At 30.2% G+C, this 27,213-nt stretch overlaps 2 protein-coding genes across 3 annotated transcripts in view; both read left to right on the forward strand.

Annotated features, from left to right (window-relative positions):
* LOC108755886 (protein MEF2BNB homolog) overlaps positions 1 to 657 on the forward strand; it is a 14,692-nt gene extending 14,035 nt beyond the window's left edge. For both annotated transcript variants that reach the window (XM_018499285.1, XM_018499286.1), the window contains exon 3: positions 97 to 657. In XM_018499285.1, the coding sequence (XP_018354787.1) occupies positions 97 to 566 (470 nt within the window). In that variant the 3' untranslated portion in view covers positions 567 to 657. The remainder of the gene's footprint in view (positions 1 to 96) is intronic.
* A 17,078-nt stretch (positions 658 to 17,735) lies between these two features.
* LOC108755982 (3-hydroxy-3-methylglutaryl-coenzyme A reductase) overlaps positions 17,736 to 27,213 on the forward strand; it is a 17,312-nt gene continuing 7,834 nt past the window's right edge. The window contains exons 1-3 of the mRNA XM_018499487.1: positions 17,736 to 17,980; positions 18,939 to 18,948; positions 23,549 to 23,556. The gene's annotated coding sequence lies outside the window, so the exon portion shown is untranslated. The remainder of the gene's footprint in view (positions 17,981 to 18,938; positions 18,949 to 23,548; positions 23,557 to 27,213) is intronic.

Raw genomic sequence — 27,213 nt, forward strand, 5'->3', positions numbered from 1 at the left:
GTATATGTATGAATCGGTATGTATATGTTAACATTGATCTATGAAATGTGACAAAACGTAAATATTGATTCACATAATAAAATCTCGTTGTTGTAGCAACGGAACGTATATCAGAGAACATGCACATCGTCGCGAACGAGCCATCGCTCGCATTTTACAGGCTGCAGGAGCACGTGAGAAAAGCTCTGCCACCGATGGTGGAGAAACGAGTAGAGGTGCTGGCGCTACAACAACAATTGCTAGGCAGATGCTACGACGTGGAGTACGCGGTCAGCGCTATACGAACGATGCAGGGTGCTGGGAAGAGCTTCGAGAATACCCTAGAGTTCATTAAGAACGCTATATTCTTTAAGCAGCAGCTCAAGTACGAGGAGCAAAGGCGACACAAGAAGGACGGCAGCAAAGACTCTGTCTACAAGAGACTGTCGGCGCATATCCCGACGCTGGATCACCTACCGGACGAGATATCGGACGTGGTACGGGAGACAGCGAATCGCGTGGAATCGATGATGAATCATGCCCGTCACTCGAGCGATATACAACGATCGACCACCACCCACAATTAGAAAGATGAAGGAAAGAACGCTCGGTTTTCTGTGATAATAGCTCGCTCATTCGCGAATTTTATACATGTAGATGCACGTAATGTTATTGCTGTAATAAACATGATATGCTGTAATTAACATAAATATTTCTACCCTTGCTCTGTCGTGACAAGTATCATTATTCTATCCGTATCACTATTCTATCGTAATATCTGTTATATTTGAATATAAATGTACATTTTTAATTGCGACTCGAGTTAATACTGCATTTCTAACGACATTACTGATAACAGCATTATAATTTTTCTTTCATATAATTGTAGAATGTTTTTGTTGTAGAATGTCATTTTTTTAATTAATGTCGAAATGTGTCTCGGTAATTTTATTTTACTTTTAAATTGGACAGAAGAGATTTGTATTTTTTTAAGGAGCGTACATTGATTAATTTCACGAATAATATTGCATACATAGTAAAATGATACTTTATATTTTTTGCTTCTAGGAATACATTTGCGAATAAAAACACAGGCAAAAACGTCTGTCTAGTGAATAATTTATGTGTCTTGTCATGTAGAATTTTTATTATTATATATAAACGTATAACAAATATGTTTTATAAAAATATATAATAACGAATAATAATCTTAATTCTCTGATATAAAAAAAATAAATATAAGTTCGTCTCTTGCGAATTAGCGCTGTATTATGTGCGCGATAAACTTCAATATTATTAAATTGCATCTCTCGTATTTAATTAACAATTCGTACAATACGAATTATTAAAGTTTATGGCAAGACACATAAATTATTCGCTAGACAGACGTTTTTGCTTGTGTTTTTATTCGCAAATGCATTCTTAGAAGCAAAAAATATCATTTTACTATGTATGCAATATTATTCGTGAAATTGATCAATGTATGCTCCTTAAAAAAATACAAATCTCTTCTGTCCAATTTAAAAGTAAAATGAAATTACCGAGGCACATTTCGACATTAATTTAAAAAATGACATTCTACAACAAAAACATTTATATGAAAGAAAAATTATAATGCTGTTATCATTGGTATTGTACGAATTATTAATTAAATACGAGAGATGCAATTAATAATATTGAAATTTATCGCGCACATAGTACAGAGTTAATTCCCAAATGCCAAACTTATTATAATTAAATTTTTTGATAATAAATAATAATAATCATTATTTTAATTGCAATTATTAATAATGATATGATGTAATATGATTAAATAAGACTATATATATTCGTAAAAATCATAAAATATTGTATTTGCTATCGATTATTTGTATCATTCAAAATATTACGTTAAAATAGGATGTAATTTTTACAAGTATTTAAAAAAAATTTCCGTAGTGCCGGTTATCGACGGCATCATATTTCTCTGTAATCATCATAATGATAAATACCTATACGTTAATCATTCATGAAACAATACAAAAAACGCGGGCTAGAGATGTACCGACCTAATTCTGGCGGAAAGGATGCTACGATCAATACATGACGCAATACGTTTCTAAAATGTCGTGTAGATGTCGTAATGAGAGAGTTCACACTTCGGACAATCGGTCTACATAAAGTGGCAATAAGCTGCATTGAACCGCTTGGGCTTGCAGACCTTGCAGTGCGGTATGGGTGTAACAGCGTGATCAGATGCCGGGAATATGAGAGTTGATTAAAGGAAAGCACCGGAGGGGTGGCGTCGACTCGCGGTAGACGGCACCTCCTTGATGATATCATCTACTTCTCGGTATATCGTAACGTAAGTCAATCGTTAGATCTGTTTTTGTTCCTACTAGACTGTACCAAAACTTTCTTCCTCGCTTTCACCAAATAACAAATATATATATCTATTTCACTTTAAGTTCCAAAAGTGTACACTTTTTCAAGTTCAGTCACAAAAAAAACAGACCAATTGTTTGCTCTCTCTGCCCGTATAGGTTATGTGGTTTGATGGACTGTATAACGCTTGATGTAAAACACTTATTTATCGCACGTGCTAAGAATGCAATCTCTGCACAGGCCGATGCAGAATGCATTTATCAATCAGCTGATCGGTCGACGAGTGGATTTTTCAGACTTAGACAATTTAATTGACAGTCTCGGTAACGATGTGTCACACTCTTTTACCAGTTTTACTCTCCCTTCTGTAAAAAATTTAAAATCGTTTGACTATTTGAAATCGAACGATGGATTTTGCTCTATTTTTGTAACAATCTAGACGACTTCGATAAAACTCTGATAAATTTAATTCGACCGTTAGAATTGCTTAACAAAATCTCTGATATACAATAGTTGATTATTTTTAATTTTTCTATACATTAAATATGATTTTATTAATTAATTTAATAGCTTTATTCGTATTAGTGCTGATTTATTTAATTTGAGTTATATCAAAATCTCTCTATTACGGTCTAATTTCATTAATATAAGATTAATAAGAAGATTAATCTCGATTCAATGTACTCTTTTTTTTTTCTAATTCTATATAAAAATCTTATATTGATGAAACCAGGAAATCAGCCTTAGAATTAGAAAAAGATAAAGAATAAATTGAACCAAGAAAAACAATTAATCTTACATTGGTGGAACCAGATTTGTGTCCATATCATATAGATCAATTTTAATCTCGATTTAATTTCCTTTTAACTTATTCTGATTCTCAGAATCAGAAATCGAGATTAAAAGTAATCTATACGTTGATAGAAATGGGCATTAGACATCATTTTGCGTTCTTTCTACTTTCTTTTAAATACTCATAACTTCCTTTAATTTTGGAGAATTTTTGTTAAGCATTGCGTGCTTGCACATTCTCGCTTTTACAACAATTATATTCCTATCTTAGATATTTGAATAGATATTTGCATTATATTACATGTTCTGTATATTCTTAAAAATTTATTGTTTTACAAAAGATAAGAGAAAAATATACTGAAATTTTCTCAGATTTGAAAAAAATTGTATAACATACGTATTTGCTACCAAAATTGAGTAATATCGAAAAACAACATGAGATAAAAAATAATGTGTCAAAGTATAGACAAAAACTATGAAGTTTCAATTTTCTTGGTCTTTATAAGTTACTCATATAATTTTGAATGATAATATGGAATAATCTTTAGCACAGTAAAGTCGACTTTTATTATATATTGTTCTAAACTTTTGTGAGATTTAAAGTTGAACAAAGTTTACTTAATACTTATTCGCGCGCGCGCGCGCGTGTTCCAAGCAGGGAAAAAATTTCAGCGTTACATTCGAATTAATTATTACAATTGAAAATCGTGTGTCTCGCGATCTTGTGGTGATTTAGAGCTAGGATCTTATTTTCGAAAAATGTCGCATGTAAAAATAGAAAACTATAATATATGTAAAGTATTTGTTAAAAGAGATAACATTGTATGTTTGCGAAAATTTTCCGAAGGTCACTTGGAATAATTTGGTTGTGTCGGGGACACAACTCTCATTTTCCCAAGAAATTTAATGCAGTTAGATCTTACAAGAATCGGATATCTATTTAAGATTGTGAATTTTGAGGGGATTACAATAACGCGATTTTTTAAATTCCGAAGTCAAACATGATCACAAATACACACACACACACACATACATACACACACAGATCCAAACACAACTTTTTTTGCGTTAAATGAATTTTTTATTTAACAAATTAAATAAATTACATTTTTTTTTAATTTACTCCACAATCGAAAAACAGAAATTAGAAATCATTGCAAGGAGAAATTTTCTTTTACATCGACAATCCATCTGCATGATTTGTTTATGAAATTTTTTACCTTTATCTAATTCTGTGTAGCAAGCTTTCCAAAGAATTTAAGATAGCGATATTAAAATGAACTTTCAGTGACGTATTAACATCAATATTTTCAAAAGTGGTCATCATATTATCCAATGTAATAATAGTTTCCAGCTCGATGTTTCTTTGAGAAATTTTAAAAATACGCCCCTCACGCAATTTCATGCGATGTAATCATTTATATTCAGATATTCATCGAAAGTGTTATTAATTTGTGGATATCTGATGGCCTGTTAAATACTTCTAGAAAAAATTAAAATGCATAACACATAAAAAAATTAGAATCAGAATAAACACCTTGTAACTATTGCAAAAAAATAGTATATTTTTTATTTTGGCTGCACTTAATGTCGAATTAATTTAAAAAAAACATTAATGTAATTTATTTAATAAAAAAATTATCTAATGCGGAAAAAAGTTATATTCTGCATGCGCGCGCACGCGCGCATTTGTAATTATATTTGGCCTCAAAGCCTTAAAAATCGCGTTATTTGTATCTTTCAAAATTCACAATTTTAAATCAATGTCTCATTCTTATAAGGTTTAATTTTAATCGTCAAATTTCTTGGGGAAATAATAAAGAATTGCTTTTACGACACAACCAAACCCACGTGATATCTTTTAAAAATTTTGAAGGGCACATAGTTAACGTTTGAATTTAAGATAGTCAGTATCAAGTTTTTGAAACGCATGCGCAAACAGTTGATAACGATGTTTTTATACGGTTTTCTCTTTTTCCAACGGCTATTGTCGAGCTCACCATTACGTGTAGCTGTAAGAACTGATTTTACTGTTTCGTCATGTTAAAGGTTGGTAAAGATTATTATAAATTTGCTTAACTGTATAATGTATGATTTCAGAAAATATGGTATGCGATATTAGATTAATATGATTTTTAAAATATCAGCATATCATATTAGCGTGTTTATCAATACGAATAAGTTCTCTTGCTTGATGTATCAAAAGTTTATATATTCTTGTTTTTTCAAAAATTTTGTATTAATCATTTACGTAAATATTATACGTATATTAATAACTTGAAAGCTGAAAACTTAACTTTACTACAATTTATTATGTTTAAAAGTTTAAAACTATTCGAATATTTTACCATAGTATTTTCATATGCATTATTTTTCGAGAGTAAGATCTCGGTTTTTACGTATGTAATAAGATTTCTGTTTTTTGCGTACACTTATTAGGATTGGAAAATAATTTGTAACGTCGTTACAATACCATATTATCCGTATCCTTTTGATAACGATCATTATTTCTTTTTTCGCTAGGATAATGGCAATATTAAATTTTTACATTAAAAAATAACGATAATTGTTATTTTTATAAACATTCTTAACTCTGGTTGTTATTATTTATATATAGAGTAAAACCTTGTTTTTACGTATAGGTCGAAAGATTGAGGTCAAACAATATGTTAATCGAGTAGATGAAGAAAGATCATATAAACTTATGTATTATGAAAATGTTTTACTAAAAAGTCACAAATATTCAGAAGATTTTATCAATTTTTATAATAGTCATAATTAATATTTGAAAATTAATTATTTCTTGTAACAGGAATACAAATTCGTCGAACTAATGACTGTCGAATTCTTTTGAATGTTCCTTATACGCAAAACATGCTAGTTAATGATAATATGGAAACAAAAAACCAGCTTTGGGAATGTATTCAAAATATATTTACTATTTGAAATATTTAATAATGTTTAATAAATCTTGTTAATTATTATTTAAATATAACATATACATAAATATCTGGCTTGATTCCCAAATCCTTTATTTGATGTATACTTGTACTTACTATTATTTTTAATAAAGTAGGAATTATGGGCGTATCCAGAAGGAATTTGGTTCAAATTAGTTCCGATAGCAAACAACCACTCATTCGGTCGGTGCCTAATAATTTTTCACGGCTTTACTAATGAGAATATTTTGTTCTGAATTGGCGATGTAGTACTCGAATTTTTTCTCTTTCATTTTTAATTGTAAAAAACATGCAATTTTTGACTTTGTATGAGTTTTTTGCTATTACATAAAATATTTTTTTTTTTTTTTTGTAAAATGTAAGTAATTTTTAATACTTTTATTAATTCGAGCATAATAATAATATTAAAAAATTAATCATTTTGCTTGTAGTAATTGCATTGGCCTTCTTTGAAAAAAAAGTTTTTAAAAAAATAAGTAAAAGTAACATGATGTATGAAACATTTTTTCTCTTCACCATGAGGTATGAGGAAACATTAAAAGACTATCCAAAGAAGAATATCCAAATGGAATTCATTAACATTAAAAACTATTGTAATAAAATGTTATAACAACAAAATTAGTACAGTGACGTTCTTTTCAGTATAATAGAGTAAAATCCATTCTTTTTTTTTGGTTTTTTGGAACCTTATTCCGATTGACACTAGATACATCATCGAGTTGATAGAAATTATCTTCCCCGAAAAAAATTCCTCAACACGCTTATGGTAGGAATATTTGAAAGAGTTCGACAGTTACTAGTTCGAATGATAGCCTATATTCTTATAGAAAAGGAAGAGTTTTTAAATATTTATTATATAACTATTATGTTGATAAGAATCTTTGAACATTTATAATTTTTTAATGAGGCATTTTTTGGACATAAGCTTATACCTCTTTTCATCTACTTACTATAGAATAACTTCTATATCTACATGCAATAAGAAATCTATACAAAGAACAGAGGTTTTATTCTACACCGGATATTCTACACCAGGAAAATCGGAGCCAAATTTAATGAGATCGAGTAATGTAATTTCTTCACTTCCAGATAAATTGAGGTTAACCTTATCAAAAAGATATTTCCATTGTACTCTGGGGTAAAGTTATCTAGAAGTGAAAAATGGGCATTAGTAAAAAAAGTATAAGCTTATATATTAAACAATGCTTTTCACAAAAAACCATATATGTAATAAGAAATAAGAATATATACGTTTATAGAAAAAACAAGGGTCTTATTCTAATGTGCATAATAAGAATATCCAATCTATTCAAAGAACAGAGGCCTCAATATATGTACGTAAAAACAGGGGTCTTAACATCTATTTTATGGATACACTGATGTTATTACGTATATACATAGAACAAGACCCTTGTTTTTTGCACAGATATATAATTTATTTGTATGTAGGTTTTTGTTACTGGATTATAATACTTTTTTTTGTAAAATTTCAAATATATGTCTATATCATTTTAAGAACATTGAATAATTTAAATTAGTTTGGATATACAAAAAATAAATCTTTTTTTTTAATTGCAATAACTGATTTTGAGCCGGTTTACTGATTCGGTGCACGGACAATAGAAATAGAAATAGAAATTCTTTTTATTGGAAGTATCGCATCTATTATTACGCGGTTCATCGGTTCGATTGTGCTGTGCAGGGTATATATACATACAATTTCGTCATGCATAATTTGGATGGTATGCGTGTATACACATGTATACACTGCTAGTTCTTTAGAAAGTAACAGGAAGCGACAGATGAAACAAACAAATTTTTGTCATGGGTACAAATTGAAAGATAAAGCTCAAAGAATTGATTACAGACTAAAAAATCTCATGTTTAAAGAAGAGTTTTTTATTTTTAGAAATTGTCTAACTAATAAAAAAAAGCTATTTTTAAGAATTATTTTTGTAATTTTTTTTTTTATTAGACTTAAAGCTAAAAGTCCCAATTGTTTACACGAAGGCGATGGAATAATACTTAATACGTTAGGTATGTACATCTTGTGCGAAATGCGTAAGCATAGAATATCCCAAAGAATGATCTTTAAGCATTGTTTAAAAATTATGTTAACATATTTTATTAGCTTATTTTTTAATATTAAACGCACTTAAAAAATGAATTAAAATGAAGTGAGATTAAACAAAATAAACAAAAAAAATTGCATTTAAAAGTACAGAACAAAATATTCATCAAATAAGTTGCAAGAATTTTAATGAAGACTAATTATTATGATCTTAAACCAAAAATTATATCAGTTAATTGTTACATTATCTAATAGCTTGCTTTCTAGTTGCAATACTTAACCAACAATTGTTAAACTGGCTTAGTGTTAATTATTTTCTATACAAAAGATTCTTTCCATCAAAATACTCATCACGTATTCGTAATAGTTTCGGGGTGATTCACGTAATTATTGTTAATATCGGCTCAGCTCGTGAGGGTTCATTTATAAATTCTTCACTCGTGCACTTCAATCTGGGGGATTCCCGAGCGATTTTTCCTTCGTCAGCACGCACAATAAGTATGCCTTGTACGTTCTCTGATGAGAGAAACCGCGCCGCACACGTAAGAATGTTCCCTCATGTGCATGGGACTGACTTTTAAATTACTACAAAGCTGTTCCGATTTTTCCATCACAAGCATCGTTATGTCGGACGAGTCTACACTGAGAAAAAATAACTTAAAAATTTTTTTGTAACTTACAAATTTCAATGAAATATATTTATTTCACTGAAACAAATCCTTATTCTAATACAGTGAAATAAAATATTATTCTAAATATGTAAATCATCTATATTTTATCTTTCGACAATTAATAAGATATATAGAAATATATATTTTATTATTGCGGCAAATTTTTAATAACTAATAAATATTGAAGAAAATGTCATATGTAACACATAGATATATAACATTTGTTTGCGAGTATTTTGTTCTCGGTGTATTTGCGCTAACGTATGTACACATTACATGTACCGATGCATACAATACGAGACGCATACAAATAGTTATCAATTTTTTTTTCATAAATTGCAATTACCTGAGATATTTTTTACACCTTACTTTAAAAGTTATTTTATTGTTAATTACATATATATTGTATATTATTGATTGCTGTACAAATTATTGTATAATATTTAAAATCATTATATGTGTATAGATTAATATATTTTTTTTTAAATTTAAGAAGAAATAAAAAAATGGGTATAAATTCTCAATCAGTAAAGGAAAGTATTATAAGACTGAACTTTAGTTTTTTGCTGCTGGAGTGTAAAAATTATCCTTCGTGATTATTTCCAGATTAAACAAGATCCCTTGTTACTCGTATTTTTTCTTTTTTCTTTTGATTCAGTAATGATAAGTCAAGCTTTAAAAACATGCATACACGAAGCTGAATTGAATTTTCTTTCGTCCGCAATGTCAACGAGATAAACAAACCTTTAAGTTTACCTGGCGCTATGCTCTTTATCTTCATCAATTGCGTAAATCAAATGAACTTAGCGGTTAACAATAACTTTACGAGTACATCGAAAATGCATGCTGATCGTATGCAGACGGACAAAGACTAATGATAACATTCAAATGTGTATTTTAAGAATACCAAAACTGTGTGACGTAATTCGTAGCGTTTCAATGCTGCTAGAATTCAAAAGCTCCGTTGAAGATCGGTATTTTCACTTTCTCTCTAAAAATAACGATCTGGTAACTGTATTGTTATTGATACCATTTGAGATTATAGTCACGTAGCGTAAATGATATGTATATCCGAGAAGTGATAGATGATCGGAATAAATGATGATCGTCGCGAGAACACTTCGCGACTTCGGCGAATTGTGTTCATTCATTTTGGTGGCTTCCTGCATCGCGCACGTTTATTACGCATTCGGCGAAGCTGAAAATTTCCAGCGAAAATGTATACTCATCGTTAATTTCGGCCTTCCGACCATGAAAATGATCGCATACCATGTAAATTGTTTAGAACGTGTGCGTACGATTTATGAGAGGCGAAGATCTCTCTCGATCTAGAAACGAGACACAAAATGGAGCGCGTATTTTCCTCGTATTTTCCTCATTCATCATGGCAGTTTCAGTTTAGCGACTCGCTGAATGAAACCGACCGCAGTAAATGATAATAGAGTGTTTATTTTCTGAAGAAACCTGGAAAAAGAATGAGGAATTTTAAAAAACGAGAGGACTTCTTTCTTATCCTTAAAAATTAGGACTTTTCATAGAATTTTATTAGGACTCACAAGGGAACGTTTCAAATCGTAAAAGTGATAAAAAAAAACTAATGTTATCAATCAAAAGATCACGTTTGAAATAGGTATAGATAACCATCTTCTGTGTTAGGCGGAAATTCAGCTCTGAATTATTAATTAATTTTACGGCGGTGGAAGAAAAGCTTCGCTTTCCATGGATCCGCTCGCAGCGCGTGAAATGTCTGATAGTATCGTGATAAACGATCAGTTAGAAAGCGAAGTAGCGATTTCTACGAGACGTCGCAAGCGCGTTGGGCCTTTCTCGTAACGCCGACCGCATTCGTTTTATCCTCAATAAACTGGACGATATCGGTGTAAAGCCTACTACACACTGGACGCGATGAGCGATGAACGACGAGCGATATCCAATAAAAGCTCTGCTTTTTCTCATGTGACGACACAAAGCTCTCGTCGGATATCGTTTGTCGCTCATCGCTTCGGGCTGTCGCATACAAAATTCAATTTTGTATGCGACAGTGACCGTAAGAAGTAATCTAACGGGAATGGAAATAACAATAAACTTATCCATAATTTTGCAATAAAGTAAATTTCAACCAGTTGAAACTCGCGTTATGGATAAGTTTACTGCTATTTCTATTTCCGTTAGAGTACGTAGATCTAAGATCTAAAGCAGTATCCTGATTGGCTCATCGGTTTAATTCACGTCTTAAGGTTACTGTTACATAAATTTTGTCTGCGGCAGCCCTTATCGCGTCCAATGTGCAATAAGTATAACGCGGAGTAGCGCGAAGAGAAGAAGCCAGAAGATGCGACTGCTCGTCAGATTCGCTGCGGTTTTCCGCTGCACGTAAACGCGATCGCCGATTATATTTGCTCGAAACGACCGGAGGGTTTCTCTTCGCTTTCCACTACTATGCACTATACACGCCGAGACGTGAGACATGACACGATCATCAGTTTGTTTTTTTTCTCCGCCTTGGTAAAATATTATAGCTTTCAAAATATGGACGTTGGACCACGCGCTTATCATTTATAATTCGCTTTTGCAACTCTGAAATACTCGTAACTTGAAAAGAAAAAAATTATTATTTATTATTGATATCCGAGAGAGATTATTGTATCTCGAATTTTCAGAATTTTTATTTCAAAAAAGGGAAATGTTACGTTTTAATTGTTTGTCGATCATGAAAAAGTTCCGAGATGTATAAATTATAATGAATTGAAGGACTATTTAAAATGGAATCAAGTGATGTCGCTGGTAACAGGGAAACATCGAGAATTTGGAAAAATCAAACACAATAAATCGATAAATTGTTGAATAAAATATCAAGATATTCCGATAATTAAGTAACAAATTGTGTTAGTATTTAAATATGTATAATTTGATAAGCATGTTTGTTAAAACTAAAATTCGTGCGAAATCAAATGATTATTTTATATTAAATTCTTTATCGCTCGTCAATCATTTAAGAATCTCCAACAATACAGTCCTTGTTTAATTTCGGGAACGTTTTGATTTCTTACCTATTATTATTATTATTATTATTAGGCGTTAGGAACTCGAAAGCTCATTGCCGCAAATACCAAATCCCGCCACTGTTCCCGTCCCTGAGCCAGATCCCTCCATTTGTGACCCTCGTACCCCATTTCGTTAAGGTCCATTCTAATATTTTCTTCCCATCTACGTCTTGGTCTACCCAATGGTCTCTTCCCATCCGGTTTACCAATTAGCACTTTATATGCAATTCGATTCTCATCCATACGCGCCGCGTGACCTGCCCATCTTAATCGACGCGATTTTATGACATTAATAATATCCGGACTATTATATAATTGATGTAATTCTGCGTTGTGTAATTTTCTCCATTCGCCCGTTTCCTCATCGCGTTTTGCCCCGATGATTTTTCGAAGTACTTTATTTTCGAAAGCCCTAAATCTTTTCTCGTCTTGTAATGTAAGTGACCACGCTTCGCTGCCATAAAGGACTACCGGTAAAATAATCGTTCTGTAAATTCTAATTTGATTTCTTACCTAACAACTTCTTATCAATAAATGTGAATTTATTAAAGATGGAGGTATACTTATATTAAGTGTTTTCTTGCGTTTCTACTTTAATTTATGCTTTACTTTTGCTGAAGATAATTTAAATTCGGAACTGAAACATTCGTAGATGATTTTTATTATATGCATTCTATAAAATACATACGTTCTAATTGTTTGCACGCTTTCGCCTTATATAATACATTTATAAATATATTTTTTATATACTAACAACCGCGGAAACTCTTATGAGCACTTTTCTTGTACTGGATTTTCTTGCCTTGTCTTGGAGCTACTATTTATCACAATTCCTTTCACGTTTCCGATGTTTTTCCGCAAGATAAGCAATACATTAATCGACTCCACTTAAATAGTCTTTTAATATCATATGTAATTTATACATCTTGAAACTTTTATTTTCGTTAAAAAACTATCAAAACTTGACATCCTCCTTTCCGAAATTTTCATTTTATTTTAAGAAATTTTGCTTAGTAATTGGAAAGAACAAAAAGCACGAGTAACGTTTATTCTGGATCTTTAAAAACGCTAATTTTTTAAAACATACATTAATCATTAAGAATTAAACCAGTTTTTTATCTATGAATAAATCGGAAATATTTTGACTATACTAAATCTTCTTCAATCAGTTAAACTTACTTGACAATAAGTTGATGTTAAAAATTTATTCAAACTCCGCGCCGAATTGGTTTTTCCGGAGTTATAAACGCAATTAAACTACTGTAATAATGTCACGAATTAAATTAAATTGATAAGCAATTTTTAATAATTATAAGGTGTACAAAAAAGTTCTGAGCTTTAGATTTGATACAACCGAAATAACAATTTAAATTTTATATATCTTCCCGCCCTTTTGGGGTTTTAAAACAGTAACATTTAACCTCCTGAAATGCGATACGGTTTGGCGTTTGATGCACATAACCTCAAAAATCAGTAGTGTTCACGATGGCAATTACAAAAGAGCATATTCGATTTTCCATCCACTTCGCGTTTCATCTGAAGAAAAATGCTGCTGAAGCCACTGAAATGATTTGTGCTGCATATGGAGAGAACGCTGTAAGTCATGCAACATGCAAAAGGTGGTATCAAAAGTTTCGCCAAGGAGATTTCAGTCTTAAAGATGAATCGCGTGCTGGACGCCCTGAAAAGATTGAAACGGACGAATTGCAAGCACTGCTGGATATAAACTCTGCGCAAACTGAAAAGGAGCTTGCAGAACAGCTTGGCGTTACGCAGCAAGCCATTTTTTTCGTTTGTTTTTAAATAAAGATTGAATTTTACAAAAAAAAGCTCAGAACTTTTTTGTACACCTAATAGATGCATAATTAGGCATTGTATTAGAAAGATGTTAATTTGCTGAAAGACTGTAAATTTATTACGAAAAATATTATCTCGACCGAGAATCGAACTAAGCCTCAGTAGTCTAAAAAAGGCTTAAAGCGCTCATATGGAATACAAGAGATCCGGATTCGACTATTTTACGTAATAAATTTATTTACAGTTTTTCAGCAAATTGACATCGTTCTAATATGATGCCTGATTGAGCATCGAATTATTAAAAATTGACATTATTAGTAGTTTAATTGCGTTTATAACTCTGGAAAACTAATTCGGCGCGCAGTTTGAATAACTAAAAAAGGTATATATGCATGTACATATATATAGTATATATACATACACACACACACACACACATATATATATATATATAAATAATTTATATTGAATTATTTAAAAGCATTAAAGATCTATGTTCGACCGGTATAGGCTTCTAGTTTATCGATTGTGTTTCTCATATTTACGGACAAAAATAATATTCTTATCGTTTAATTTTATCTCTTTTTGAAGGAACATGTAAGGAACAAACCTTATAGAAACAGTTCAATCTTGACAGTTATGTAAGTTTTTTTTACCATTTTTTGCGTGTAATTTTATGTTAGCATTTTTAAATTATTTTATTTAGAAACGACCATTGATCGGTCAATTCTAAAAAAAAAATCTTTCTTTTTTTAGTTAACTTATATAATAATTTAATGACCAAAATTAACTTGGACGTCACTACCACAGTTTTTTTCGCATTTTATTTATTTATACTGCGTTATCATTATGTAATTTTATCAATATATTTTTTGAAGAATATCTTGACCGTAGGTCGAAACGTTTAATATTCACTTTGAATAAAACTACTTAAAATAAAAAACTTTGTATAAAAATACTAATAACCAGCTCAAATTGGCATTTGATTTATTATATTTTTTAGAATATCTCTTATTGATCAGATTTTTAAAGTAAAATATTACTTTCTGATCATAACGCATTTATTATTGAAAGCAGCACAATACAAATTTTAATTTTAACATTTTATTAACAACTAATAGTATGAATAATGTTAATTAATTATATTTACACTGCTTGGGATAGATTATCTTTCCATAAATAGACTAAGTATCGAATAAATTGATTATGTATCTCTATCTTAAAAGAAAAATACCGAACTCTACATGGTAAGAGATATGCTTGAAATTTATTGCATCGTACAAAATTTATTGCAAGAAGCGCTCTCTCATTTAACGTAAACAATTGATTTAACGCAAATCGGGATGACGCGCGCGATAATTTTATGACGAAAATTACTAGAATTTATTATCTATGCAAAACAAAGCGCAAGAAACTGCCGAATTTCTAGAAGCGTAATAGCGTGAGGGAGAGTTTTGGAGAGTCCGCGAGAGAGGCGAAGTCGATCGTCGGCGAAGATTATACAGATTGGAAAGCTGTAAGATGAGTGCACCGTCTGGTTGGAATTGCACGCACGAAAATATTTTCATCCAGCACACACGATGTTGCGACATGAAATTTATTTCTAATCTAATTCTAAAGGACACTAAAATAGCTTCGAGAAAATACTGTATTATTTCGGCAGCGTCGTTATATTCTACTGTACCACAAAGTACAGCAATCAATTTAAATAACGTAATAAAATCCGTGTTCTCTCCATCAGATTTTTGGTCTGCTGTTGGAATCTCTTTCTGAATGATTGATTTGAATAATCAATCGTTTTTAATAATTCTCCTTTTTCTCATTGAAATAATTTTTGTTCAATCAGTTTCAGTCAATCTCTTTTTTATTTTAAACATTCCTGATAGTTCTCCTTTTTTAAATCAGAATGAAATTTACATCAGATTAGTCGTATAAAATTTTCTTCCTTTCGAACTAAAAAATTTCGCACGCATACACTATTGCTCGACTGCATTCCTACTTTCCTAATGCGCTTGCGAAATTGCCATCCGTAACGATTGGATGACTTACAACAGCATACGTGCACATATCTTTTTTTTCTTATTTTTTTTTTTGCAAGAGATTGTTTTATATTGTCGAAAAAATAAATAATAAATTGTTGAAAAACATTAAGGTAAAAAGGAGCTTTTGCAATTAAATCTGGATATTAACATTGAATAGAATTTGTTTTTCGAGCTGCTGTACACAAGTAGATATTTGCATATTGATTACTTCTTTTCTTTAATTCTACAGATGACCTTAATGTTAATTTTTCATTACTGCATTAATTTGTTAATTTTGGTAATTTATATGTGCATATGGGTTATAGCAATCATTATAAATTAAAATTAAATTTAAATTCTTAAATTACATGACTCATACATCATAAATATTGTTCATAAGAAACTGAAGATTTTCATATCTGATTTTACTTGCGCGCATCGTACTGTATATATAGACAAAAACTATGAAGAATAAAATTTATATAGCAGAAAAATAATCAATTTTGTATATGTTGTGTCATCTCTTTTTCAAATCATTGAAATATATTAAGTTTGGTATCTTTAATTTAAATGAAAAATGTTTTACTACTGCATAACTGTATATTTTTGATTGGTCGTTATTTTAAATTGATTTTAAGCGTTTTTTTATTTATTCTTATACTTACATTCATTGATCTTTCGACTTATTATATTTTTCTTCGAATTTATAATAATTATTTTCATATTAATAAATATGAAATGCCTAATATAAAAATGATTATTATAAATTATCGACATTTGGAGAGTAGTATAAAAGTTTTTTTTTAGTGTTTTTTAAATCTTAAAGACGAATATCGCGGCAATGGTCGCGTCGTAGAAAAAAATTTATGGGATTGTTCATCCGCATGCTAACGAGAGATTGCTCACCTTTCTTGTGACACTATATTTCATTCGTTTTATATTTATGTGGTTTCACATACCTAATTTATATTCTGTAATTCTTGACGTAGTTACAGTGTTATTATACTGTCATTGCACACTCTCTTTATGCGTAGTAAAAACATGGCGCAATAACAATATAATACTCGCACTGTCATTAAGCTCCGAAACATAATAGGTAGTAAGCCTTAAGAAATCAACCAATTACAGTCGATTATTCTACTCAAATTCGACTGTTGACCAGTATCTTATGACAAGCTTACTTGTCTACACTTACTGTGTTTTAGGATTGAAAGTTACAGAATAGGGACCTGAATATTAGCAACAGAGTAGGGGAAGCATTAAAATTACAAAAAGATATAGATGTGTTAAGAATAAAGAGATTCGAATGCATGGCATCGTTTTTCCATTCCATTCCTATAGATTGAAAAGACGGAATGAAAAAAGAATACAGACATTACAGATATCATCGGAGATTCTCAAATTAAAAAAAAAACCTGGTATATAGTCTATTTTTATATTTAAGACTGTCTTAACACTTTTACGGAGGGCATTTTTCGCAGTTATTCAAAATCTTTAAATAATAAAATATTCTCTCAAAAACTTAGAAGGAAACTCACTACATACGCTATGACTCGGTATTCATAATCGAATCTTATATTTAAGACCGTCTTAAGTACAGTCTTAAGATGTCATGAACCAATGAAAAAGCCGCATAAGCATCTTAAGACATTACTTAAGACGGTCTTAAAATAATTAAGTACTGTGAATACTGTCCTATAATACGATTTCAACTGGATGTATTATATGTGTTGATCGCTTGCAGTAAAAGTCACACGTACGTAACACCCACCGTGAAAGTGTTAAGATGTTATAAACAATTATAGAATCGATTAGTATTAAGATATTACTTACTGTCTTAAATATAAAATCCGAGTATGTGAATATGTCGGCCATAGTGCATTCAAATCATTCGGATTGGTTTACGCATGCGTGCCCCGACTAGCGACTACCTCGAGTGTACCGAGTGTACTCGAGCACTCGCGGAGACGGCCGAGATGCAACGTGGCGGCAATTGTGAGCGTTGTCTAAGTCCAGCCCAATCCGTTGCCAACGTCAAATCAGTCGGTCGGTGCGCGCCGCATGATTTGGTGGGAAGGTTTATATCTCTCGTGTCTGCAGCATTAAGCCGCAGATTAAAGCCGATACTTGCAGCCTCTCCACGTGCAGTTTATCACCGGGTGGCTAGGTATTTGGTTCGCGATTGTTCAACTTCTTTCTTATGCATACGTCGAGCCATTCAATGGATTCGTGAGGACTGTTACTCGTCGTATCCGCGTATCCATACGAGTGTAAAGTCCAGGTACGTCGTACTCAATAATTCCGTGTTATCTCATCTTCGAGGGACCGTTAGAAAAGCTAAGAGATTTGCTAAGGAACACTTCGACAAGTCGAAAGTAGTATCTTAGCAGTCAAAACGTGTGCGATAGTGACAGATATCATATAAAAAAACCAATAAATTTTCTCTATTTCAAATCAGGTATGTGTTTGCGCGACTTCTGCATTATTTCGACATTATTAATTATTTTATTTTGTACAACTGTACACTGTTCTTCAGTGCTTTTAGTATTCAAAATAAGTAATTGATCATTAGTCTTTCAATATTAAATTGATCAGTATTAAATTGAATTTCTATAAAAAATATCTATATTTTCTGATATTCCGATTAATGTGGATATTGTGTGCTGTTGTACTTGCAACATCACGCTAATTTCTATTTCACTAAATAAATTTTGGATAGATTTTTAACGTTTGTACGATCGAATGTTTTAATTAAACCAAAAACTTCCAATAGATAATTTGTCTTAATAAACAAGTCTTGATCAAAACGAAACTTATTTATCTTTTGGACATGATAATTTTGCCGTTTTTACGCCAACAATAAAAAGTAAAAAAATTTTAACTTTATATTGATAAATTAATGCCATTTATCTATAAAAGTAAAATACTTCGTGAAATTATAGATTGAAAGATTTATTAACAAAATTTATACAAAATCTATATTTACATTTTTATTCATTACTAGCATTATGAATATAGAAACTTTGTTTTCAATTATCAGGTCTTTATATTATAAAAATTGAAATTTATCTTCTCTCGATGAAAATTCAATGTCCAATTATTCATGCAAATTTCTTGATTTTACTATTAAACATGCCTTTAATTAAAATTTAAATCTAAAATAAAATTTTCGTACAGTACAATGTCACTGTATTCGCTTAGCATGTTTTACATCGATTTTTATGATCATCGTTATTTGAATTTCATAGACTGTAAAGGACATTTAATAAACGGAAAATAGATTAGATGTATCTACTTATAGGTATATAAGCGAGAGTTGTTGAAATTGTGAAGTTGTGCGTAGGACTTCTAATTTTATTCTTTTTCGGCCGTGGTCATTTGTGGTTAAAAGCTTTCTCGCTTTCTCGCTGAGGACCAACTATTGCTTATGAAAGACAAATTACATAACTTATCTTGTATGCATAACTGCCGAAAAATGATTAAGTACCATTAGTTAGTTGTCTAATTATATCTACTAATTACGAAATATGTATATAAATTGAAAAAAAAATCATTACACTTATTGGAATTTAAGTAGATTCAACTAGAATAGTACAAATCAAACTGATAAAGTTGCGTTTCAAGTATTGAATATACATATAGGAATAACATGAATTTTTATTAGAGATATTTATTTTGTACGTTGTGAAAAAAAAATGTTCTGGCTCCACGAATCAGCCTTAGAAAAGTTTATTTATCAACTTTCAGTCATCTTAAGAAGGCATTTTTCACAGGACTTTCCAGGGTTCTTGAAATCTTTACTCAAGATTTAAAGAGTCAATTGTAAGCCAATTTTTAGTATGTCTCGACCATGATGTAAAAAGAAAAATGAACAAAAGTGATGGATGTGCAGTAGACTAAAAAAATTAATGAGGGACAATCAATTACACTTTGAGCTTTACTTTACTTTTTATGCGAGATTTAGTATGACTGCTTACACGGAAGGGATGTTAAGAAGTTATTAAAATGCTAGTGTGTTGCATTAAAAATTGCAAGAGTTATACCGATCGTGGAAATAGAAGCTTTAACCTTTAGACCGCCGGCATTAAAGGTTATCAAAATCTCATTGAAAAATAATAAAAACATGTATTTGTATCAAGGATATATCCTATATAGTGTTTCCATTACGACTTGAGTTGAGTATATCGGCTTTCCGGCGGAAAAGGTTATGGAAAAAATTAAAATTTTTCAAATTTATAAATAATGCATATATAATGGTTTTTGAAGTCGTTAAATACTGTGGTGAGGTCAGAAAACGATAATTTTGAATGCTGAAGTCATTATTGCATGTAATGTAAATAGCAGCAAAATAAATTTTGGGTAGAACTCTCCTTCGGCTTCATCCAGAGCTAACGACGTGGACGTAGAAGTTTGAGAGCGACTTGTCTACATATACATTTAGAATGGTATAATTGAATTCAAATATAGCGTTTCAGGTTAACTATATCATGAAATTAAAACGAGAAATAAAAATTTATATAGCTGATTATGTCGCACACAAATTTCGGCATAAGTACCCGTAGTTAGATGTTCCAACGAAAACTCTTCCTCTGACAGACAACTGGCTGTTCTGCATGTCTAGAGGAAACTGTATATATCCTTCCAAAAATTTGCAAACAGCTGCCAGTATTATGAATGAGCAATTCATAAAATTTCATTTAGTACAGAAAATAGTATTTAATACAATATATAACAAATTAACAAGTATCACGTGCACAAAAGTTTCTCTTCCTGTTTGCGTAATAGCGTGTTTAGTACGCACCCGCACGTATATACAACTGTGCAGGTTAACCAACAAATTAAGCAACAAAACTGTAGTCAAAAAAGAAAAAAGAAAAGTCAAACGTGTAGTCAACGAACAGTCTTCATAATTATATTCCGTTTTTATAATATTTTATATTAAATATCATATATTTTTAATCAAACTGCGTTAGACAATCTTATTTCGTGTTTGAAACTTTTAAACAGTGCACTGCATAAAAGCTCAAGCTCTGATTGATCAAGATTTCAGATCTCCGCCATTATGCGCATTGGTCCTTTTTTCTTACACCATCGACTACTCATTTCGTTGCCGTGACATCACAATATGAAAAAAAAAGGGAAGGAGAAGAATACAGAGGCGCGTTAGAGCTCACATCATTTGTTGCATCGTCAAAGAAAGTAGATTTCATTTACTTCAGGGTCACCTGGTCGCGGGAGAGAAACGTATCGCGGAAAAAGTAAGCAACGCGATGAAGCGACGCCGATTGCGACGATGTTGCATTAATGCGCCAAGAGAGAAGTAAACGTTCCTGGAACGTGAAGGAATAAAGAAAGTAGTTATTCCTCAACTGTATACGGAAAAGTACAGGAAATTTCGCTTCTGAACACACTATGACTGCCGAAAATGGAAGTATGAAAGAGAAAGGGGAGAGAGAGAGAGAGAGAGAGAGAGAGAGAGAGAGAGAGAGAGAGAAGAAGTAGGATATATGTGTAAGACATACATCGTGGGTACTTTCTCTCTCGATGGATATCATGAATTGAATTGAAAGAAATGCTCCTTTTTCTGCGATCCTAAAACGCTAATATTTCAGTCTATGAGCAATTGAAACTGAAAGAAGAATCCGTGCCAATTAATTCATTTTTTACTTGTGTGATGTGCAATTGCTTATTATTTTTATTTTATTTTATTTCAATAATAATTTTTATGTTTCAACGTGATTTAATATTTACTTTAGGTATACACGCTCTTTTTCTGTAAAGTACACACTAGGATCCTGGGGATCTCAGTTATGATAATAAATATGAAAGCAAGACCCCATTTGTTGTAACTCCACTAGAAATGGATATATTTCAATTTTAATACTAAAGAGCATAACTAAAAAGCCAACGCTGGATATTTTTACGAAATTATTATATAATCTTTTGGAATTGAACCAAATTATTTACAAACGTTTCGACACATCGTGTTATTTTGAGTGTGACATTCAATTATACATATAAGAAATTGACAATATAAATTATTCTAAACATTTTACATTTCTCCTAAATTAATCAGATTTAATTTATCGCTGCTTGATCGCATTGTTTTAGAGTGAAATTTTAACCTTCTATCATCCTACTTTCGTTAATACTTATGAATTCGCTGCTGGATATGTCTTTATTCAGTTGTTAAGATAGTTGATATAAGCGTGTGAGATGATCATGGTCATCCTGCATCAGAGTGCCAATTTCTATGCGTATGATCATTCTCATCGTATTATATGATAAATTTTTTTTTTATGAACGATGACAATTCAGCAACCAGTTTCGATAGATATCGGTTGAACACTGGCTTCATTACATGAGTGTGACTCTCAAACGTCTTATAGATGGATATATTTCAATTTTTTTTTCAATCGATGGAGAATCGATCAAGAAACCTATAATTTATGAAAGACAATAAACTTCAGCTCCGAAATATATTCTCTGCATAATTACATTGAGAAAAAAAAGTTGTTAACTTGACTAAATGCGTTTTGTTCGTAACGATTATTTAGTTCAAATATTTTTTTTATATATTTTTTTATATATTTAGATTAATAAAATTTTGTAATTTAAAACATGTTATTTTGTTGCTTAACAGCCCAACAATTGAACTAACAAATTTTTTTTGAAACAACTTATTTTTCTCAGCGATACATATTTTACGCAGAGTTCAAACTTGTTTGTGTAAAAGAGTTCACAGTGCGTAAAAAACATGTATACATGTGTTTTAATTCTTTCCATAGCCTATTTTTTGTCAGGCATTTTATATTCCGTAAATATCTGTCGTATCGACTACATTATCATTTCGTAGGCAAATAATAATAATGTTACCGATAAATATATCTATAAAATTTTAAATTATTAGAAAGTGGCTAAAAGTTTTACAAAGGTTAAAAAATAAAAACATCTTGAGCTGTGGCTGTATGCTTTTTATTTTTTAACCATATCTATAAAAGTAGAAAATATAAATAATTTTAAAATTTGAAAGAATATGAATATTTTGTGATAATATGTCCATTTTATTCTGTCTCACAAACTTTTTATTATAGATCTATAATATTTTTACAATATTTTCTATTTATAATATTATTATAATTTTACGCGATAAATTTATTGCGCGATTAGCATAGGCCTATGCATATACGAATTGTGTTTTTATTTTTCTAAAATTCTTTAATATATATATAATGTGAATTATATGTTATGCTCACTAACATCATTATAAGCATATTCTGAATACGGGTTATAGAATATATACATATCGCGTTTCTCACTTTAGAAATAGCTCAAAGAAACGTCATTTTTTGATTAGTTGCATGAATAAAATAAACATAACTTTTATCATTATATTACCATCAATCATTAAATCAAATATGGATGAGCTAAGTAAATTATTATATTACCATCGATTATTATGAAGTAACTTAATTTAAAAAAATAAAAAATGACATTTGGTTATGTTAAGAGAAGATATTTTTTGTATATTAATATTATTTCCAATATTATTTAGCTGATATTATTTTAATGATCAATGATTTCATGTCAAGTTGAAAAACAATTTTTTCCTCTTTTCTGGGAAACTCAATGTTTTGAGTTGTGTTATTTTTTAGATAAGAGAACAGTATGTTGCTGTATCACACACACATAAAAATGAACAAATTATTGTTAAAGAAATTCGACAAATTTAAAAAGTCAAATTATTTCTGGTAATTAATGTATGGTATGCGTTCACTTTCAAGAGAAAAAAGTTACAGTATTGTTACACAAATATAATTTATTCGTTTTATATTAAAGTAAATGCGACAATTTTTCAGTTGATAATATCCGCTTTTACAATAATGTTTGAGCGTAGATTGTAGCCAATAAGAAAAAATATTTCTATGATAGTTGTTAGCAGAAGAGAATAACGCTCAGTTGGATGTAGAAATACTTACAAGTACTTCTCGACACTTGGAAAGTCACCGACCTTGACAGACATTTCGTGTTGCGCCGGTGAATTAGTGTTCTTTCTTCATAGTCAACAAGCAATATCATTACCGGATATGTAAAAAAATCTCGACTATCTAAATAAGTACGTTAATATTATATACAAAACGCCCGAGAACTTGCTCAGTGTCTACGATTAAAGGGTTATCCTGTTAGAGCATGCATTTCTTTATCTAATACATATTTCAAGGATCTGCTGGTCAATGTTTCGAATTTGAATATTTGTATGGAACTAGGTTTGATTTTTTTCAATAATTTTTTTCTTCGATTACTAGCGATCGATTAGAAAGCGAACCGAGTCGCTCAAGGGACACGATGTTACACTTCGCAGTAACAGGATTATCGGATTTGACACCGTGCGTTGATTGCTCTAGACTCATCCAACATTTTTGTAAAGATTACCAAGTTAATTAAGTAAAACTGTATTTTGAGTTTACGAAAATTTATAAACAAATTATTGTAAACTCAAATTATTAATGATGTTGCATATATTTATGTCATTCAGAATTTATTTCATCTATTCTTGCATTATAATCTTCGGTTGTATCAAATCTCTCGGGTATGCAGTTAATGTACAAATATCGAGAAAAATGCAATATTATAAAGATAATAGTGAATATATACATATGAAAAATATACAAAATGTTTTAGATCATCTATACTATTTTTCTAAATTATAATTTTCCAATATTATTTGATTGGAACATTATTTGGCGCTTGCGATTTTAATTATTTCTCAATATTAAAGTATGTATAATATGTAGCGTGAGATTGCTAAGCAAAAATTAGTAATTAGAAAGGCAAAAAATCACGAGCAACGTTTATTGAACTTTTAAAAATAAACTAGTTTATTATAACATTAAGAATTAAACTAATTTTTTCTCTATAAATTATAGAGATTAATTTATAGAGAAAAAACTACACTTTATATAACATTATATAAGTTATTTGGCTAAAAGCTATTGCGTGTAGAATGTTGACACTCGTAAAAATGATGCAACGGTTGCTTTCTCCAAATTTGAATATCGTCTCTCAATGCTGCGTATAAATCGTATATAATGCAAATTGATGAATTTTCTAATTGCACAATTATGCATGTATTATTTAATTCTTATTATTTAAGAAACCTATTCTCATGATTTATCGACATTTTTGGAACAAATAAAGAGAATTTATGAAATAAACACGTTTGAATGTATATAGGATTGGCAACGTTATAAAATTAACTCGTTACCGTCACTCAAAATGTAACGAGTCGTTACTTTTTTCTTGATATTAATAGAATATTATATTGTTTTTCATTGGCAAAACTTGTGCGCACTCAGTGCATATTAAAGCTGTTGTACGCAACTCTAATCTAAATGTAAAAGTGAGATACCTGAGGTGATAAAATGCCTAAACTATATTTTATCAAATAATATAATAAAATGTATTGAGCATTTTGCGTATAACTCGTTTCTATATTTTTATTAACCACACATCTTTATATCGATTATACAGCGGTTTTAAACTGAATGTGCATTAATTCTATCAATAAAAAATGCTATTATACAAATATGTGTGTGCAGATTCTTCTTTTTAACTATAAAAAAGATGTTAGAATTCTATTTTAGAGGAGTAAAACTCAGAAACTGATATACATACAATGAGAGCAAAAAGTATTCTTAGAAGAACATTTTTTTTATAAAAAAAAGTCTTATTTGTAAAAAATGAACATTAATTAGCAATTTTGCAATGAATACATTGTTGTAACATAAATAAATTAGCTTCGCATGTATTTCTGATATTATTAGCTAAATTTCTCGACTATACGAATACTTTTTGAGCATCCAAATAATGGAATTTTTTATTTTCGCTTATTTTTCAGATAATATATTTTCTATAATTAATGCACTCTCTTTAATATATATAATTTTAAGAAACATACAGTCTATTTTATTCTTTATAAATAAGTTAATTACCCAGCAAGAAATGATCATCAAGCTATGATTAAAACTCTTTTATATAAATAGAAATAAACAGTTTCGTTTCAGCTGCGATTTATATATGATTTTTAACATTTGATATGTTTCAGTGATTATAAATTTTAATTTTGATTTAATATCAAGGCGAATTTTTTCTATATTCCGCACAATAAAAGGAATAGGGAACAGAGAACAGAGAATAAGAATTTCAACCTATCAGAAATCATGCACCGTGGAATACACATTTCTGATAGTTGAATTCTTATTCTCTTTCCCTAACACGTTACTTGCCAATCCTGCGCGCGCGTGTGTGTGTGTACACATACACACACACATATACATATTTATATAAATGATTTTATCTAAAAAACAATTCATTTCTAAATGATTCTATCTATTTGAATAAGTAATTTTAATGAGTTTGTACAAAATTATCACAAAAACATATGAAATGCCACAAATTACAATAAAAAATGATCTCCTTTAATATCTTTATACGAGAATAAAGAAAATCAATTGAAGATAGACTAGATGACATATCGATCTATTATGATCGTGTCTGTGAGGACGTTTGCACGGTGTCTGAGAATGCGTAATGAATTCCGTAGTGAATTTTGGATTTACGGAACAGTTGGTAATAAACTACGAAGGAGTCAAATAGAAAGTTCACGAGTTTGCGAGAGTTACGTTTGAATTAGGAGAGATTTTCGGTATTTTCCGTGAGTTTATATATATGACGCGAATAGCCAATATTCAATTGGTGAAGGCCTATTTTCGATTACAACCGTGATACAAGACTTAATGAACGATTTTATTCGCTGCCTAATTATATGTAAATATATTTCGAATAAATTAGAAATATAATTATAATTCCTATCTATAAATATAATAAAGACTGCATTTATTATTAAATGTTATTATCGTTTTAAATTATAACCATCTCTGTGCATATAATAAAGGTATTTTAAGCTATTAATTATCATCGTCATGTTAATTTTATATATATATATAATCATATATATAATCATCAGTAGCTCCTTTAATATCTTTAATATTTTTGTGTGTGTGTGTGTGTGTTTTAAGGAAAAATAGTCTTCAGATTGATCGAAAAGGCACGCGACAAATTTTTAAATCATCCGTTTTTTTTTTCGAAAAATCTTTAAATCATCCGTCTTTTTTTCGAAAATACACAAAGAGATATTAAAAAAGCTATATATATTAAATAAGGAGATCCGGGTTCGAACTCCGATTGAGGTAATATTTTTGCAATAAAATGATTTATAGGTTTTAGACTTATCAGAATCAGATTGTTATAATATAATCTTTCTAAAAGATACCTGTAAGCATCAATATTATTATATAAATTACTTGTCAATTTAATTTGTGACGTTACTATTTTAATTCTATCAAGATTCGTTTCAAAACTGAAAATTAAATTTGGCGTACAGTTTGCAAGATTGGAGATATATCTATATAAATTCACACCAAATTATTTAATACTAACGATCCAGGTTGACTG

The sequence above is a fragment of the Trachymyrmex septentrionalis genome, unplaced genomic scaffold (assembly GCF_001594115.1).
Source record: "Trachymyrmex septentrionalis isolate Tsep2-gDNA-1 unplaced genomic scaffold, Tsep1.0 scaffold9, whole genome shotgun sequence".
Lineage (NCBI taxonomy): Eukaryota > Metazoa > Arthropoda > Insecta > Hymenoptera > Formicidae > Trachymyrmex > Trachymyrmex septentrionalis.